Raw genomic sequence first — 18525 nt, forward strand, 5'->3', positions numbered from 1 at the left:
CGGTTGATCCTCACACTGTTTGTTCTCATTGTAGGGGTTTTGTTTGTGCCCTTGATAATAGGTGTGGGGAATGTAAGGTTTTGGATGAGAAAGATTGGTTAATTATGAAGCGCTATGTGCGTAAGCTAGAGCTCGATAGAGTTAGGAGAGCTTCTAGGTCTAAGTCTAAGTCTGTTAGTGGTAAGGAAGACGAACTTAGCGTAGATTTATCTATTGATCCTTTTATTGATTCCTCTTTGGAAGTTGATCCTTCCCTTGAGGTAGTAACTCCTGCTCCTCCTACAGGTTCCGTATCTACGGATGACCCTCGGTACGCTAGCCTGGCGGCCGAGTTGAAGGCCATTAAAGAACAGCTGGAGGCCTTTAAAGGTAAGGAAAGTGAAAGTGCTTGTGTTAGTGTAGTGGAGGTGGCGACTGACCGAATCTGTCATACCCCCTAGGCCTAGACCTCTACCAAGCTCCCAGGACCAAGGGAGAAGGTACGTCGATGACTGAAAGGGGGTGAGAGGTACGTACCCTCGGTCAGCCGTCGCCTCAGACAGTCCTGTTGTCTATTCCCAGGCTGCTCTTGACCGTCACGGGAAAGACGAGCCGGATGCGTTGTTTTCTTCTCCGAATTCGTCCAGACGTAAATGGAAGTACAGTATGAAGCTTCAAGACCTACTAAGAGGAGATGGAACCGCGACGAACGGTCTCGTTCTTTCTCTCCCGGTTCTAGCAGTTATGAACCTTGTCCGTCGGAGGATGATTTCGACTCCGTGCCTGTGAAAAGGACGAAGCCTGCTGCCGAAGATACGAGTGTTATTCATCAGCCCCCCCCTTCGGGTCCGCAAGACCCAGCTGATGTTGCTAAATCCTTTATGTCTGTCATGCAGGAACAACTTTTGACTTTAGTACAAGCCTTTAGCCGCCCTCACGCCCAGTCTGACAGACGTAAAGACGACTCGTTGCTGATTAAGAAGTCTGCTTCTAAGAGAGAACGGAGTTCTTCTTTAAAGAGAACTTCTCCCTCTCTACGCCAGGATGAGGAATGTGTGCTTTCGCCAGGCGATACTTCTTCGCGATACCAGGGCGATACGTTTTCTCGTTCTCGATACCGGGACGATACCTTATCGAACGACGCTGCTTCTCGTTCTCGATACCAAGACGATACCGCCTCCCGTTCGCTTCGACACGACGATACCTCCTCTCGTTCGCTTCGCCACGACGATACCTCCTCTCGTTCGCTTCGCCACGACGATACCTCCTCTCGTTCACGACGCCACGACGATACCGACCCTAGTTCTCGACGCCACGACGATACCGCCTCTCGTTCACGACGCCACGACGATACCGCCTCTCATTCTCGCCGCCACGACGATACCGCCTCTCATTCTCGCCGCCACGACGATACCGCCTCTCATTCTCGCCGCCACGACGATACCGCCTCTCGCTCTCGACGACAGAACGACTCTGCCTCTCGTTCTCGGTCCCAGGGCGATACCACCCTGCCTCTTCGGGACGATACTGCCTCTCGTTCCAAGGATTCTTCTAGCGCGGGACTCCAGGATGCAACCCGTCTTTTGCAGGATGATGCCTTTGATTTGCCCTTGTCGGGTTCTAAGGATTCTTCTCTTTCGAAGGATATTGCAGATGTGGATCAGGCCCTCGAGGATGTTTCTGATGACGATGATAATCCTGCCGACGCTGTGGGAGATTACAAAGTTCTCTCTCGCTCCCTTCTTGAACTTTTTGGAGAGGAATTCCAACCTGCTGCCCCTCAATCTCCTCAGTCCCAATTTAACAGAAAGAAGGCCAAGAAACAGTCGGCCTTCATCAAGATGAAGCTGTCTATCTCCGCAAAGAAGGCTCTCACGAAGATTGATGACTGGATGATGGAGCGGAGACAAACAGTTAAGACTTCCTTCTCGTTTCCACCAGCTCGTCTTGCTTCAAGAGCGGGTATGTGGTATGCAACTGGAGAACCTTTGGGTCTGGGAGTGCCTTCCTCCTCCAAGGGTGACTTCTCTGGTTTAGTGGACTCTGCTAGAAGGCATGCTCTCAACTCAGCCAAGGTCATGTGGTCAATGTCGGAGCTGGATCATCTCGTCAAAGGTATTTTTAGAGGCTTTTGAGGTTTTTAGTTTCCTAGACTGGTCGCTTGGGACTCTCGCAAGGAAAACTGAACAGATGGATGGATCTAGGGACCTTACCAGCTTTATGTCCTGTATGGATAAGGCCCTCAGAGATGGGGCGAATGAGTTGGCTGCTCTGTTCTCAGCTGGGGTCCTAAAGAAGAGAGCTCTGCTTTGCTCTTTTGCTTCTAGGTCTGTTACCAATGCTCAAAAGTCTGAGCTTCTTTACGCCCCCCTCTCTCAACATCTTTTTCCCGAGTCCCTGGTTAATGACATTACGCGTTCTCTGGCCCAGAAAGCCACCCAAGACCTTTTATCTCGTTCTGCTCGTAAGCCCTTTGCAGCCCCTCCTTCTTTGAAACGGGAGGAAAGGAGATTCCAGCAGCCCTTTCGGGGCAGGACTACTTCAAGATCAGATTTTAGAGGGAGAAGGCAAGATTCAGGACCAAGATCTACCAGGGGTTCTTTCAGACCTCGCTCCAGGAAATGAAGTTCGTCTCCTCCAGACAGTAGGCGCAAGACTGTCAGGTTTTTGGCAGTCCTGGAAGAGGAGAGGGGCGGACACCTGGTCCCTCTCAGTCATCAAGGAAGGATACAAGATCCCCTTTCTGAAAAAACCTCCTCTCGCAGATGCTCCGCTGGCCTTAGTAGCCCGGTACTCAGATCCTGGGAAACAGAAGGCTCTAGTAGACCTTGTCAACCAAATGCTAGACAAGGGGGCGATAGAACCGGTTCGGGATCTAGTCTCCCCAGGCTTTTACAATCGCCTGTTTCTGGTCCCCAAGAACTCGGGCGGATGGAGACCCGTCCTGGATGTCAGCGCTCTCAACGTATTTGTGGAGAAGACAAAGTTCTCCATGGAGACGACTCAGTCGGTGCTGGCGTCAGTACGTCCAGGGGACTGGATGGTGTCCCTCGACTTGCAGGACGCATATTTCCATGTCCCCATCCATCCGACTTCGAGGAAGTACCTGAGGTTTGTAATGGAGGGCAAGTGCTTCCAATTCAGAGCTCTTTGCTTCGGTCTCAGCACGGCTCCTCAAGTCTTCACCAGGGTAATGGCGAATGTGTCAGGTTGGCTGCATCAGGAAGGGATAAGGATATCCTTCTATCTGGACGATTGGCTGATTCGTTCACGATCGAGGGAGAAATGTCTGGAGGATTTACGGAAGACTTTTATGATGGCTCAGGATCTAGGCCTGGTCATCAACAGGGAGAAGTCTCAGATCAGACCGAATCAGACTATTCTGTATTTGGGGATAGTTCTGAATTCAGTTCTTTTTCGGGCTTCTCCCTCTCAGGAAAGACAGACCATGTGTCTCGTAAAAGTCAGAACTTTCCTGGACAAGAACAGATGCACAGCGAAGGAGTGGATGAGTTTGCTGGGGACTCTATCCTCCCTTGAACTGTTTGTCTCTCTGGGGAGACTCCACCTAAGGCCTCTTCAGCACTTTCTTTCGAAGACATGGAACAGAAAGATGCAGGAAGACCCCTTTTCCTTCCCCATTCCAATAGAAGTCAAGACTCTTCTGAAGTGTTGTTTTCAGACGCATCAGAGTCAGGCTGGGGGGCAACACTAGGAAGCAAGGAGGTCTCAGGCTATTGGGAAGGAATTCAGCTGGGATGGCACATCAACAACAAGGAGCTGATGGCCATTTTTCTGGGGCTAAAGGCCTTCAAGGACTTGGTGTCTGGGAAGATTGTGGAGGTCAACTCAGACAACACCACAGCTCTTGCTTACATCAGGAAGCAAGGAGGGACTCACTCTCTGTCTCTCTTCGAGACAGCAAGAGGGCTCCTTCTTTGGGCGAAGGAGAACAGGATAAGCCTGCTGATGAGGTTTGTTCAGGGACGGAAGAATGTGAGGGCGGACATGCTCAGCAGGAAAGGGCAGGTCCTTCCCACAGAATGGACCCTCAACCAACAGGTCTGTCAGAGTCTCTGGAGGCTGTGGGGGAGACCCCTCATCGATCTTTTCGCCTCCAATTTATCCAAGAGGATCCCCATCTATTGCTCCCTAGTTCCGGACAGAGAGGCAATAGCAGTAGACGCCTTTTTGATGGATTGGACGGGGATGGACACTTATGCTTTTCCCCCGTTCAAGATCATCAATCTGGTAGTCAGGAAATTCGCCCTCCTCGATTCGGGACGGATGATCCTGATAGCTCCGTTCTGGCCGATGAGGGAATGGTTCACGGAGGTGGTGGACTTGTTGATGGACTTTCCAAGAAGCCTCCCTGCAAGTCCAAATCTGCTCAGACAACCCCACTTCGAGAGATATCATCAAAACCCCCTCGCTCTCAATCTGACTGCCTTCAGACTATCGAGAAACTCGTCAGATCGAGAGGCTTTTCAGCGCAAGCTGCGAAAGCTATCGCCAGAGCGAGGAGGGTCTCTTCGCAGAGGGTCTACCAGTCCAAGTGGGAGACTTTTAGGGCTTGGTGTAGGAAGCACAAGATTTCCTCATCCACTACCTCTGTGAGCCAGATTGCGGATTTCTTGTTGTACCTCAGACAGGACGCTAAGCTAGCTGTGTCCACTATCAAAGGGTACAAAAGTATGCTCTCTTCCGTCTGTCGGCATAGAGGCTTGGACTTGTCTCGCGACAAGGACTTACATGACCTCTTGAAGTCTTTTGAGACGACCAAGCAGACCCAGTTAAAGCCCCCTTCTTGGAACCTTGATGTGGTTCTTAAATTTCTGTGCACCAAGAGATTTGAGCCCATCTCACAGGCTCCCCTTAGGGAGGTTACCAAGAAGACCCTCTTTCTTTTGGCCTTAGCAACAGCTAAAAGAGTTAGTGAAGTCCATGCAATTGAAAAACAGGTAGGCTTCAATCTGAATGGGGCAGTTTGTGCCTTGAGATTAGACTTTCTCGCTAAGAACGAGAACCCTTCTAAGCCCTGGCCGAGGACCTTTGAGGTTCCTAACTTGACCAACCTAGTGGGTCAAGAGCAAGAGAGGCTGCTCTGTCCAGTACGAGCCCTCAAGACCTACTTGTCTCGCACAAAAAGTGTGAGAGGCTCTTCTAGCTCCCTGTGGTGTTCTGTGAAAGATCCTCAAAAGCCCCTTTCCAAGAACGCTTTATCCTTTTTCCTGAGGGAAGTGATAAGAGAAGCGCATCTCTTGTGTGAGGAGGAACACTTCGGACTTTTAAAAGTGCAAGCTCACGAAGTGAGGGCCATTGCGACCTCGCTTGCTTACCGCAAGAACATGTCGCTCCGTCAAATTATGGATGCGACATTCTGGAGGAGCAACTCTGTGTTCGCCTCTCATTACCTCAGAGAGGTGAGGGTGGATTATGAGAAATGTTATACCTTGGGACCATACATAGCTACGGCTTCTGTATTAGGTAAAGGAGTTACTACCTCCCCTCAACCTTAGTTTTGTTTACTTGTACATAGGTTGGTGTATTTTTTATTGGTTGTCTGAGGACTTCGACTTGTGTACAGTCACCTCAGTCTAGTTAGATTATTTTTATCTACTTTGCAAATGTTAGGTGGTTGGTTTGGTAAAGTTGCGGTTTTTTATTTTGGGCAATAGGTAGTCTCGAAGTCTAGTCAGATTGTTGGTCTCACCCCGTTGACAGACTCGATTGAGTGTTTTTCAGCACTGCAGGTCACATCCTGGCTGACACTCCTAAGGGAAAGCGACTTAAGAGGCAGGAACCTTTGAAGTCAGCTACCTTAGCAGGTAAGGAATCAAGATGTTTATTTATCCTACAACTTTTTTGGTTGTTTCCCCAACGATGTTACTGTCTATCACCCTCCTCCAAGTGTGTTAATCAGCTATGTATATATAACTGCCAGGTAAGTTCTATTCATAAAAATGGAGTTTTTATGATAAAACAAAGTTTTGTGAATACTTACCTGGCAGTTATATATACATTCGAAGGCCCACCCACCTCCCCTCAGGAGACAGGTCGGGCATAGATGAACTGAAGAACAGAAAACGGGAATGATTCCTCCTACCACCCTTTAACAGGTGTTACCACCCAACCACCACAAGGCGGTTGCCTAGTTTTAGAAAAATTCTGCCGAAATAGAGATAATTAGCTATGTATATATAACTGCCAGGTAAGTATTCACAAAACTTTGTTTTATCATAAAAACTCCATTTTATTATGAAAATATAATTTTACTACTGTACATCGCATATGCTTTATTTTGCTGTATTTATAATTTGTACATCACAAAGCCATCGGTGGTATTGCCCCATCTAGGCAGTGTGTAATTTATAGTTATGTATGAAGTTTTTGCTATGATTTTGTTTTCTATTGTATATTTATTATTCAGGAATGAAGAAATTGAGATGAAGAGTGGAGAGTTGGCCATTACACCTTTGTTACTGGCAGAACGAGATCGTGCCCTCCTCTTGCAGTTACGCAAGAATCGTGAAGAAGAGGTAAGTTTTCCTTTTAGTATGGTAACATAAGTTTGTTCCGTCAATCTATACAAACTCTCGCTATTTATAGGGATATTGCTTTCGGCGTGGCTGAAAGACAAGCTATAATACTTTTAGCGGGGGATAACTATCCCAATCATTAGACAGCGGGTGGGGTGGGGGTTAGCTGGCTACCTCGCTCATTCTCGCACCCGAGTTGAGCACTCACATTGCTTTTGGCTCAGGTGGAATGTGGACATCGCTGCTCTCTCTCTCTCCATTGAGTTTCCATTTAACTAAACATTTGAAATATTCGGAATAAGATTTTGGAAAATTTTCTTATATTCTTTTTGTTTTTGCCTCATGCGCATTTGTCCAGCACCTCAGCCTCCCAGTGGGAGAGGTTCAGGCGTAGGCAAACAAAGAAGTCTAAGAGAGATTATTTGCCTTTGGGGTCTTCCTCGAAGACTAAGAAATCTCGGACTTCTTCGTTTGACCTACCCGATCTCTTCCTGAGGCTCCTCCTTGATTAGTCTCCCCTAGGGAACGGCCGTGTATTAGCGCAGACCGTTTAACCCAGGGTCAACCTCGGGGATCAAGGGACAGTACTGTTTCCCATGGAGAAACAGTTCTGCCCCTTCTCCAGGGAGCGCCTGTTCTTTTTTTTTATTTGTTTCAGGCTTGACCATCGCTGATCTTGGCTAGTCCCCGTCAAAGGAGGCGTTGCTGGAACTCCATCTAGGTGCCGAGAGGAAGCGAACACCTGCCTCCTCGGAGGTGGATCCTTCTCCTTTGAGCGCTGCCCCTGACAACCTCGTAGTTGCTGCCGATGTCTCTGCTTTGCTGTCTCTTGCTGACATCGAAGATGACACTTCCCCCCCTCACTGAGCCAACTCTTCCGCCAGTGATGGAGCAACGTCTGAGGCGAGTCTCTCCTTCGGGTGAACATCTCTCTCGTTTGCGAGTGAGAACTTTTAGAGATCCTATGTTACTGAGACTTTACAGAAACCAACATGTGTCGCCTCTGACTATGTCAGATCTGGTTCCCTCTCCGGAGGAATCACTCTCTCTCTCTCTCTCTCTCTCTCTTTTTTTTTTTCCGGGTTCTCGTCACGCACCAGCTGTTATAGTGCTAATATAGTAGCAAGGGGAGGTACCTTACGCCTTTGGAACCAGAAGATCCTCTCCCATTAGAGGATCTACAGGATAGTGCTCACGAGAATGCTTCTACATCACACCCTCCTCTTAGAACGATTGCGTTTGCTGAACTCTCTTAATGTGAGGATAAGCATCTTTATCCACAACCTTCTGTCCTTGCAGACCCTTCGGGCATCCTTGGCAGACACTGGCTCACACACTCAGCCCAGCCATCTATGTCGTTTTCATGCTCTCTGTGCCACGAGGTAGAGCGCAGATCACAGGTTACCGCACAGGTGGCAAGTTTCTTGTCAAAGAAACTGGCCATCTGTTTATGGTCTTTCTATTCCTGCAAATATTCTTACCTTGTCAATCCTTTGTCTGCTATTTCTTCCTCCTCTTCCTTTGCAATCTCTAAGGGACCCACCCATTCTGTTATTCTTTTTGTCCATCATTCTCATTGTATGTCCTGCCCACATTCATTTCTTCTTGTTATTATACCATCTACTTTAATTTGCTCTCATATCCATGTTGCTATTTTTACTGTCTCTTAGTGTTAATCCTATCATTATTCTTTCCATAGCTCTTTAGAGTTGTAACTAGCTTATGTTCTAAGGCTATAGTAAGGCTCAAAGTTTCTAATGCACAAATTAATGCTGGTAGGACCACCTGTTTTAATACTTTATTCTTATTAGAAAGTGATATTTTATTTTATCTTATTTTGTTTTACCAAAAGCTCTCTATGCCATGCTTATCCATCTTTTAATTTTGGTCTCATGTTCTGGGGAAACTCCATATCATAATTTTACTCAATCATTTTCTGTCTTACTTTATTGCCTTTTCCATTTAAGTTTTCTATCATCTTGCAATTTCTCCCATGATTAAATAAATAGAACTGTGTCATATAAAAATCTTAAAGTTTTTCCCCACTAATGTTAATTCCTAAATTTTTCTCTAGACAAGTTGTGAATAACTCCTTTCTCATTTGGAATTTTCTCACGATCTCCATGTAGTTTTAGGATTGCTTTACTGCCCATATAGATATCTTCAAGTGCTGTAACATAACAATATAATTCTTGATTTTGAAGGGACTTTCACTACTGCTCAAGATTCTACAGAATCAAATGCTTTTTCTATCTATTCTATCTATATACCAAGGCACTTCCCCCAATTTTGGGGGGTAGCCGACACCAACAATGAAACAAAACAAAAAGGGGACCTCTACTCTCTATGTTCCTTCAGCCTAATCAGGGACTCAACCGAGTTCAGCTGGTACTGCTAGGGTGCCACAGCCCAACCTCCCACATTTCCACCACAGATGAAGCTTCATAATGCTGACTCCCCTACTGCTGCTACCTCCGCGGTCATCTAAGGCCCCGAAGGAAGCAGCAGGGCCTACTGGAACTGCGTCACAATCGCTCGCCATTCATTCCTATTTCTAGCACGCTCTCTTGCCTCTCTCACATCTATCCTCCTATCACCCAGAGCTTTCTTCACACCATCCATCCACCCAAACCTTGGCCTTCCTCTTGTACTTCTCCCATCAACTCTTGCATTCATCACCTTCTTTAGCAGACAACCATTTTCCATTCTCTCAACATGGCCAAACCACCTCAACACATTCATATCCACTCTAGCCGCTAACTCATTTCTTACACCCGTTCTCTCCCTCACCACTTCGTTCCTAACCCTATCTACTCGAGATACACCAGCCATACTCCTCAGACACTTCATCTCAAACACATTCAATTTCTGTCTCTCCATCACTTTCATTCCCCACGACTCCGATCCATACATCACAGTTGGTACAATCACTTTCTCATATAGAACTCTCTTTACATTCATGCCCAACCCTCTATTTTTTACTACTCCCTTAACTGCCCCCAACACTTTGCAACCTTCATTCACTCTCTGACGTACATCTGCTTCCACTCCACCATTTGCTGCAACAATAGACCCCAAGTACTTAAACTGATCCACCTCCTCAAGTAACTCTCCATTCAACATGACATTCAACCTTGCACCACCTTCCCTTCTCGTACATCTCATAACCTTACTCTTACCCACATTAACTCTCAACTTCCTTCTCTCACACACCCTTCCAAATTCTGTCACTAGTCGGTCAAGCTTCTCTTCTGTGTCTGCTACCAGTACAGTATCATCCGCAAACAACAACTGATTTACCTCCCATTCATGGTCATTCTCGCCTACCAGTTTTAATCCTCGTCCAAGCACTCGAGCATTCACCTCTCTCACCACTCCATCAACATACAAGTTAAACAACCACGGCGACACCACACATCCCTGTCTCAGCCCCACTCTCACCGGAAACCAATCACTCACTTCATTTCCTATTCTAACACATGCTTTACTACCTTTGTATAAACTTTTCACTGCTTGCAACAACCTTCCACCAACTCCATATAACCTCATCACATCCCACATTGCTTCCCTATCAACTCTTATCATATGCTTTCTCCAGATCCATAAACGCAACATACACCTCCTTACCTTTTGCTAAATATTTCTCGCATATCTGCCTAACTGTAAAAATCTGATTCATACAACCCCTACCTCTTCTAAAACCACCCTGTACTTCCAAGATTGCATTCTCTGTTTTATCCTTAATCCTATTAATCAGTACTCTACCATACACTTTTCCAACTACACTCAACAAACTAATACCTCTTGAATTACAACACTCATGCACATCTCCCTTACCCTTATATAGTGGTACAATACATGCACAAACCCAATCTACTGGTACCATTGACAACACAAAACACATATTAAACAATCTCACCAACCATTCAAGTACAGTCACACCCCCTTCCTTCAACATCTCAGCTTTCACACCGTCCATACCAGATGCTTTTCCTACTCTCGTTTCATCTAGTGCTCTCCTCACTTCCTCTATTGTTATCTCTCTCTCATTCTCATCTCCCATCACTGGCACCTCATCACCTGGAACAGCAATTATATCTGCCTCCCTATTATCCTCAACATTCAGCAAACTTTCAAAATATTCCGCCCACCTTTTCCTTGCCTCCTCTCCTTTTAACAACCTTCCATTTCCATCTTTCACTGTCTCTTCAATTCTTGCGCCAGCCTTCCTTACTCTCTTCACTTCTTTCCAAAACTTCTTCTTATTCTCTTCATATGACTGACCCAATCCCTGACCCCACCTCAGGTCAGCTGCCCTCTTTGCCTCACGTACCTTGCGCTTTACTTCCACCTTTTTCTCTCTATATTTTTCATACTTCTCTATACTATTACTCTGCAGCCATTCTTCAAAAGCCCTCTTTTTCTCTTCCACTTTCACCTTCACTCCTTCATTCCACCATTCACTGCCCTTCCTCATGCTGCCTCCAACAACCTTCTTGCCACATACATCACTTGCAATCCCAACAAAATTTTCTTTTACTAACTTCCATTCCTCCTCTAAATTACCAGTTTCTCTTACTCTCACCTCATCATATGCCATTTTCAACCTTTCCTGATATTTACTTTTTACCCCCGGTTTTATTAGCTCTTCAATCCTCACTACCTCCCTTTTACATCCACCTACTCTATTCCCCCACTCTTTTGCTACAACTAATTTTCCTTCCACCAAAAAATGATCAGACATACCGTTAGCCATACCCCTAAACACGTGCACGTCTTTCAATCTTCCAAACATTCTTTTAGTTACCAACACATAATCCATTAATGCCCTTTCTACTACTCTTCCATTTGCCACTCTTACCCATGTATACTTATTCTTATCTTTCTTTTTAAAGAAGCTAGCACCTATTACCATCTCTTGTTCAACACACATGTCTACCAGTCTCTCACCACTCTCATTTTCACCTGGTACGCCATACTTACCAATGACACCTTCTACCTCTCCAGCACCCACTCTAGCATTCAAGTCACCCATAACAACTACATAATTCCTTCTACCCCGTTCTTCTACACACCTAGTTAAATCATTCCAGAACTCATTCCGATCTTCTTCACTTTTCTCACTACCTGGCCCATACGCACTGACAAACGCCCAACATTCCCTACCCAACCTAACCCTTACCCATATTAACCTAGATGATATCTCCTTCCATTCCACTACTTTACCTGTCATCCATTCACTCAGCAATAACGCCACACCCTCTCTCGCTCTTCCCCTTTCAATCCCAGACACTCTACCAGACATTTCACCAAACATCACTTCACCCTTTCCTTTCATCTTTGTCTCACACAAGGCCATTACATCCATCCTTCTACTTCTAAACATACTTCCAATCTCACATCTTTTACTCTCTATCGTACTACATCCACGCACATTTAAACACCCCAAAACTAGAGTGCGGGGAGCAGTCACTCTCCCCCCAGCTCCATCTCCTTGTCGATGTCTCGCAGGAATTTTTTACAGGAGAGGGGGTTCCCAGCCCCCTCGTCCCGTCCCTTTTAGTCGCCTCTTACGACACGCAGGGATAACGTTGGCGCAATTCTAATTTTTATATGCCCCCGCGGCCACAGGGGGCATATATGCTTTTTCATAGTTATAAATGTCACTCTGTTGACTTTTCAATTAGTCGGCTAATTACATTGACTTGGTCAGTATTGATCTTTGTAAATATTTTAGGAGTAAACATATTTGGCAGTAATTTTCAGGTCTTTTTATGTTTCCCTTTTTGTGGAGCATTCTTGCATAAATTTTGTGAAAAGTTCAATGAGTTTTACTACAATAGTGCTAATACTGTTGTAGGCATTGATTGTGCAAACCCTATTTACCTTTTAGGGATAGGTCATTTAATGGGCAAATTTGTATTCTTGGATGTCTGTGGTAATGGGGTAAGATTGCAATTTATTTTTAATTTTATTTTTATTTTCACTTTGGAAGCTATCAAGCTTGTAAATATTATTGGAACTTCACAAGCAGAAATTGTAAGAGGAACTAATGTTAGTGCATATTTTTGTTTGAGGAATGATTTAAAAAAAAATAATTCTCTCTTTACAGGAGAAACTCATGGCTGGTGTGGAAGGGTGGGAAGTTGGCACTTATTATGGAGAGCCCATCTACAAGACTGTTACCCAAGAAAAATTCATAGATCCAATCTCTAAGGAATTCTATGCCCATGGAGATTCAAGAGCCCACGCACGAGGCACCCATTTCAGCTTCTGGGTTTAATTAATTTGAAAGCTAAAGATATTCTTAATTGTAAATAAATTTTTAGATATAACTGCCTTCGTAATAAGGTCCTGTACTAAAATATATTAAACTGGTTCAAGTATTGGTTTGTTTAATTTCCATATGATAAAAGTTTTAAATATTCTTTTAAAAACTTGCAACACATTTGTTGATATTTTATACAGTACAGTACATGAAAAAAATTATTTAAACTTGCAGCACATTTTTCATCATACTTAGTGATGTAACAGTAAATATGTTGTAATCAACAGATTTCCAGGTTTGGCAGTCTAAAGTTAATCAACCTGCATTACACAGGGAGGGGAATAAAACCTTGTGTATTTTCATCATTAAATTACAATCCACATGGCAGAGCACAATACTTTCAAATGAAACAAATTACCCACGGTATTATGATTAAATTTTCAGTAAAAGGACAATATTACTTGGCACATCAGTAAAAATACTAGCAACACCTGAAGGATGCATGTTGTGAAGGAACTGAATTTTTTCAAAATATTAGCTATTAAAGGACAATGCAGTACTATATGGATGAATAAATTGAAACTCAATTTAAGCGTCGTCTTCACTTTCTTCATCTTCGTCATCGTCGTCTTCTAACCAATTGATGAATTTTTGTATCTGAAACATAAAATTGAACCTTATGCTGGAGTATTTTCAATGAATGAAAAAATTGTAAGAAGAATTCAATTACTTAAAAAGAAATTTAGCTACAAGTTTTATACATAATGGGTGCAAATAGAGTCCACAGTTTAACAAGACCTAAATATGGTTACTATATGCTATTATCCCATTCAATAAAAAGATTGCCTTACCAAATTCTTCATAGTAGTGGAAACAGGTGTAGAGTTGCCTTCTTTTTTGTACCAATATATAATAACCTCATTATCCAACACATCATGTACTTGATTTAACTCGTAAAAGATTTTCTGGGCTAGAGGTAGGTATTCTTTATGCTCACTCATAAGTGCCTGTTAATGGATAAATAATTAAAATCAAATTGTGGGTAAAGCTTAAAACTTCTTAAACATTTATGAAAATTGTACACTTCAAATATTGCAGAATTGGCAAAACATCTCTAAATTTGACAAAGAATTTAAGACTAAGGAAATAAAATAATAGAACAGGCATAGAAGTAGAAGTATTATATGATTTATTTATTAATAACTTTTGTACTAAGAACAATACAAACAGAATGGGGAAAAATTATATGTGACCAATTCAAAATTGCCTTTTAGCTCATCACCAGTCCCCACACTCAAATCGTGTGTCATAATCATATCTAAAAGGAAGAAAGGCGATGTGTTATCAAAAGGGCCACATTTATTTTGGAACCTGTTTTTATAGCTACCAGCCAATTTACAGTGCATCACCTAACTGCTTTGTTAATCATCTGAAGAATACAGTCACAACTCTGTTTTTATGAGGGTTAAGTAACAGAGGGGCCTGAGAATCCGCAAATCCTTGCAGCCCAAGGGTGGATCAATTCATAACCTACCAATTCGCTGATCATTACTATCTTCAATTGACTAACACACTAGGTAACCCACTGTACAACACTGCGTTATTTTTCATGGGCTTTCAATTATGGAATTTTAGTTCTTACTACTTTTCAGAGGTATTTGTGCATTATTAACACAACTTCAGTACAAGGCACGACGACTCGTTAACCAAAAACCATCGCGACTCAAAGTTATAGGTGCCACAATCTATCCAGGCAAAATAGGCCACGCCCACCTCAAGACATCATGACATGCTTCCACCACTGAAGAGTTCTAGCAGCGCAAGCACTATTTGTGTTCAACAAAATTCCAGTATATTTTGGTTTGTAACTTCTTACTTCTCTCTTTTAACTATCTATCTACCAAGGATAGCCATCATTAGAGAGAAAAAGAAAGAAAGAAAAAAAAAAGATGGGTTGGTACTGCTAGAGTGCCACCGCCCACCCTCCCCCATTATCCACAACAAATGCAGCTTCTTATAATCAATCCCCTACTGCTGCTACACTAGAAGTCAATGGTCACTAAGGCAACTGGAGGAAGCAGCAGGACCTACCAGAACTCTCAATTGCTCGCCATTCATTCCTATTTCTAGCACGCTCTTTTTTTTTTCTTCTCATATCTATCCTATCAAGTAGAGCTTTTTTTTCTCTGTTCATCCACCCAAACCTTCTCCCATCAATTCTTGCATTCATCACCTTCAGCAGACATTTTCCATCCTCTCTACATGGCCAAACCACCACAACACATTCATATCCACTCCAGCTGCTAAATCATTTCTTACACCCGTTCTCACCCTCAATAGTGTTCCTATTCCTATCTAATTGAGATACATCAGCCATACTCCTCAGACACTTCATCTCGAACTCATTCAATTTGTCTCTCCGTCACTTTCATTCCCCACAACTCTGATCCATGCATCACAGTTAGTAAAATCACTCTCTCATACAGAACTCTCTCTACTTTCATTCCTAACCCTACAGTATTCTTTACCACTCCCTTCACTTCCCCAACACTACATTCTTCATTCATTCTTGACGTACATCTGCTTCCATTCAACCATTTGCAGCAACAAGACTCCAAGTACTTAAGCTAATCTACTTTCAACCTAGCACCAACCTCCCTTCTTGAGTATCTCATAACTTTATTCTTACCCATATTAATTCCCAACTTCCTTCTCTCACACCCTTCCAAAATCTGTCACTAATTGACCCAACTTTTCCGAGTTTGCAACAAATACGGTACCATCCGCAAACAACAACCGAATCACTCACTTCATTTCCTATCCTAAAAAATACTTTACTGCCTATGTATTAACTCTTCACTGCTTGTAACAACCTTCAACAAATTCTATGTAATCTCAGCACGTTCCACATCGCCTCCTTATCAACTCTGTAATTAAGTTTCTCCAGATCCATAAACACAACACACCAACTTGCTTTGCTAAATATTTCTCGCATGTCTGGCTAATTGTAATAACCTAATCCATACATCCCCTATCTCTTCTAAAACCACACTCAACAAACTAACAGCCCTTGGATTACAACACTCGTGCATATCTTCCTTACCTTTGTATAGTGGAACAATGCACACACACCCAGTTCACTGCTGCCACTGACAACATAAAACATTAAAGAATTTCACCACCCATTCAAGTACACTTACACCCCCTTCCTTTAACATCTCAGCCCTCACACCATCCAAACCAAGTACTTTTCCTGCTTTTGTTTTATCTAGTGCTCTTTTCACTTCCTCTCTTGTAATCTCTCTCTCATTCTCATCTCCTATCAATGGCACTTCAACACCTGCAACAGCAATTACATCTGCCTCTTTGTTATCCTCAAAATTCAGCAACCTTTCAAAATATTCAGCCCACCTTTTTCTTGCCTCCTCCCTTCAACAACCTTCCATTTTCAAAATTTACCTGTCTCTTCAATTCTTCTTGATCCACCCTTCCTTACTACCTTCACTTGTTTCCACAACTTCTAATTCTCTTCAAACAGATGACCAAATCCTTAACACCACCTCCAATCGAATGCCCTCTTTGCCTACCTTATGTTTTACTTCCATATTTTTTCTCTATATCTTTCATACTTCTGTACACTATTACTCAGCAGCCATTCTTAAAATCTCCTCTTCACTCCTTCATTCCAACATTCACTAACCTTCCTCAAGCTGCCACCAACAATTCTCTTGTTCACACATTACTTGCAATCCTAATAAAATAAAAAATTTTAAGTAATTTTTATTTTTCCTAACATACTTACCGAGAACTACTTTCTATAGGAGTTACTGGTAATCTCCTCTCTATCGACCAGAGTTTTGCGTATGTTACCCCCCACCCCGCTTTCTAAGTAGACCTACCCCCGGCATTAAGGAATGTGCCCCGAGGGTAGGATCAAGGTAGGTCGCTGCTTGGCTGGGTCAGCCTCATCATTAAGTTCTATTGAATTAGCACAATGCTAGCAAGGGAAGAGAGGCACTCGGGGAAGGAAGGGAGGGCCATTACCCGAAAGTACTGTAGTTCTCGGTAAGTATGTTAGGAAAAATAAAAATTACTTAAAATTTTTTATTTGTTCCAACACGAATACTTACCTCGAACTACTTTCTATAGGAGACTTACACTTTAGGAGGCGGGAGTGCTATTCTGACCCCCTGACCCGGGCCGTGGAGGCCAAGAGGCCTATGGATAACGGGACCTACAAGAAAGCGGAAGCGAGGGTAATTACACAAAAATTCACGTTAGTGTCTAAGTACTCACCCTTTGAAAAACTTCTTTTGACGTTCCTTCCAGGAGCGTAGTCGTGAAGAATGTGTTATCTTATGGGAACAGTCGGTATTCCCCGAAGAGGCAAGTAAGCAACTGGGTAGGAGGTAGGAAACCGCACTTGTCCCTACCGGTCGCTAGTTTTGAACGCGCCTGGGGTTTTTACCGTTACACCGCTTGGAGGGCGGAGATGACTGTTCCAATGGAGAACACGTCCAAGGATTTTCTTGAGTAGTCCTTGAGGTAGTGGGCAGTAAAGGTTGACTGGTTCGACCAAGTACGTACCTGCTCGCAGGATCTGCCCCACTGCCATGTTTTTCTCAAAGGCTAAGGAGGTGCTCAGGCCCCTGATGTCATGAGGCCGGGGAGTGCCTGGCACTGCCATGCCATCTTTCTTGTAGGTTCTGGTGATAACTTGTTTCAACCAGAAGGAAATGGTGTTTTTGGAAACTTGTTTCTTATTAATACCTGTGGAAACGAAGAGGCTCTTGATGCCTGGTCTGAGATGCGCTGTCCTTTCCAGGTATTTCCTAATTGTTCGCACCGGGCATAATTTCAAGTCTTCTGCATTGCCTGTCTTATGGATGGCAGGAATTGAGAAACCCTCAAACTTCGGGTCCCAGACTGCTGGGTTCTGAGTCTTGGCCACAAAAGAAGGCACGAACTTGAAGGATACTTCTTTCCACCCCTTTGAATGAGAAACGTCGTATGACTGACCATGGATCTCTCCCACTCTCTTAGCGGACGCCAAGGCCAGCAAGAAGACGGCCTTGAGGGTGAGATCTTTGTCTACGATATCCTTCAAGGGTTCAAAGGGGGGACGACACAGCATCTTCAGGACCTTGGCTAAGTCCCACTGGGGCACCCTACTCGCCTGTGAGGGGCAAGACTGCTCGAAACTCTTGACAAGCATCGCTATGTGTCTCGATGCCCTTCAGGAGGAAGACTTGGCCTAAGGTGGCTCGAACTCCTTTTATGGCTGGAATTGACATTCCTACCTTGTCCCTAAGAAACACCAGAAAATCTGCTATGTCTGGGACAGAGGCCTTAAGAGGTCTAATGTGCCTCTCAGAGCACCACTTCGTGAAGGAGGCCCATTTTGCCTGGTATACCGCGATTGACGACTTTCTCAGGTATAGAGACATTCTCTTAGCCGTGGAGGGAGAATATCCTTCCTTCTGCAGGAGCCGCTCGATAGTCTCCAGGCGTGAAGACGAAGGGAGAGTGGGTTGTCGTGGAGCCTGAGAAAGTGAGGCTGCTGCAGAAGGTCTGACCTGGCGGGCAGAGGCCACGGCGGTTGACTCGCTAGGTCTTTTAGATCCGCGAACCACTCTCTCTCCGGCCACCAGGGCGCTACCAAAGTCATCTTTAGGTTTCGGGCGGTCCTTACTCTGTTGAGCACTTGTCTTATCAACGTGAAAGGGGGAAAAGCGTACA

The 18525-nt window shown here is 44.1% G+C and overlaps 2 protein-coding genes across 2 annotated transcripts in view; one reads left to right on the plus strand and one right to left on the minus strand.

Annotated features, from left to right (window-relative positions):
* ND-B16.6 (NADH dehydrogenase (ubiquinone) B16.6 subunit) overlaps window positions 1-12904 on the plus strand; it is a 35206-nt gene extending 22302 nt beyond the window's left edge. The window contains exons 3-4 of the mRNA XM_068379142.1: window positions 6410-6518; window positions 12631-12904. Of these exons, the coding sequence (XP_068235243.1) occupies window positions 6410-6518; window positions 12631-12801 (280 nt within the window). The 3' untranslated portion in view covers window positions 12802-12904. The remainder of the gene's footprint in view (window positions 1-6409; window positions 6519-12630) is intronic.
* A 231-nt stretch (window positions 12905-13135) lies between these two features.
* eIF2Bepsilon (eukaryotic translation initiation factor 2B subunit epsilon) overlaps window positions 13136-18525 on the minus strand; it is a 102285-nt gene continuing 96895 nt past the window's right edge. Inside the window, exons 12-13 of the mRNA XM_068379141.1 lie at window positions 13638-13793; window positions 13136-13443 (exon numbers count right to left, since the gene is read on the minus strand). Coding sequence (XP_068235242.1) covers window positions 13375-13443; window positions 13638-13793 — 225 coding nt within the window. The 3' untranslated portion in view covers window positions 13136-13374. The remainder of the gene's footprint in view (window positions 13444-13637; window positions 13794-18525) is intronic.

This window comes from Palaemon carinicauda, chromosome 8 (assembly GCF_036898095.1).
Source record: "Palaemon carinicauda isolate YSFRI2023 chromosome 8, ASM3689809v2, whole genome shotgun sequence".
NCBI lineage: Eukaryota > Metazoa > Arthropoda > Malacostraca > Decapoda > Palaemonidae > Palaemon > Palaemon carinicauda.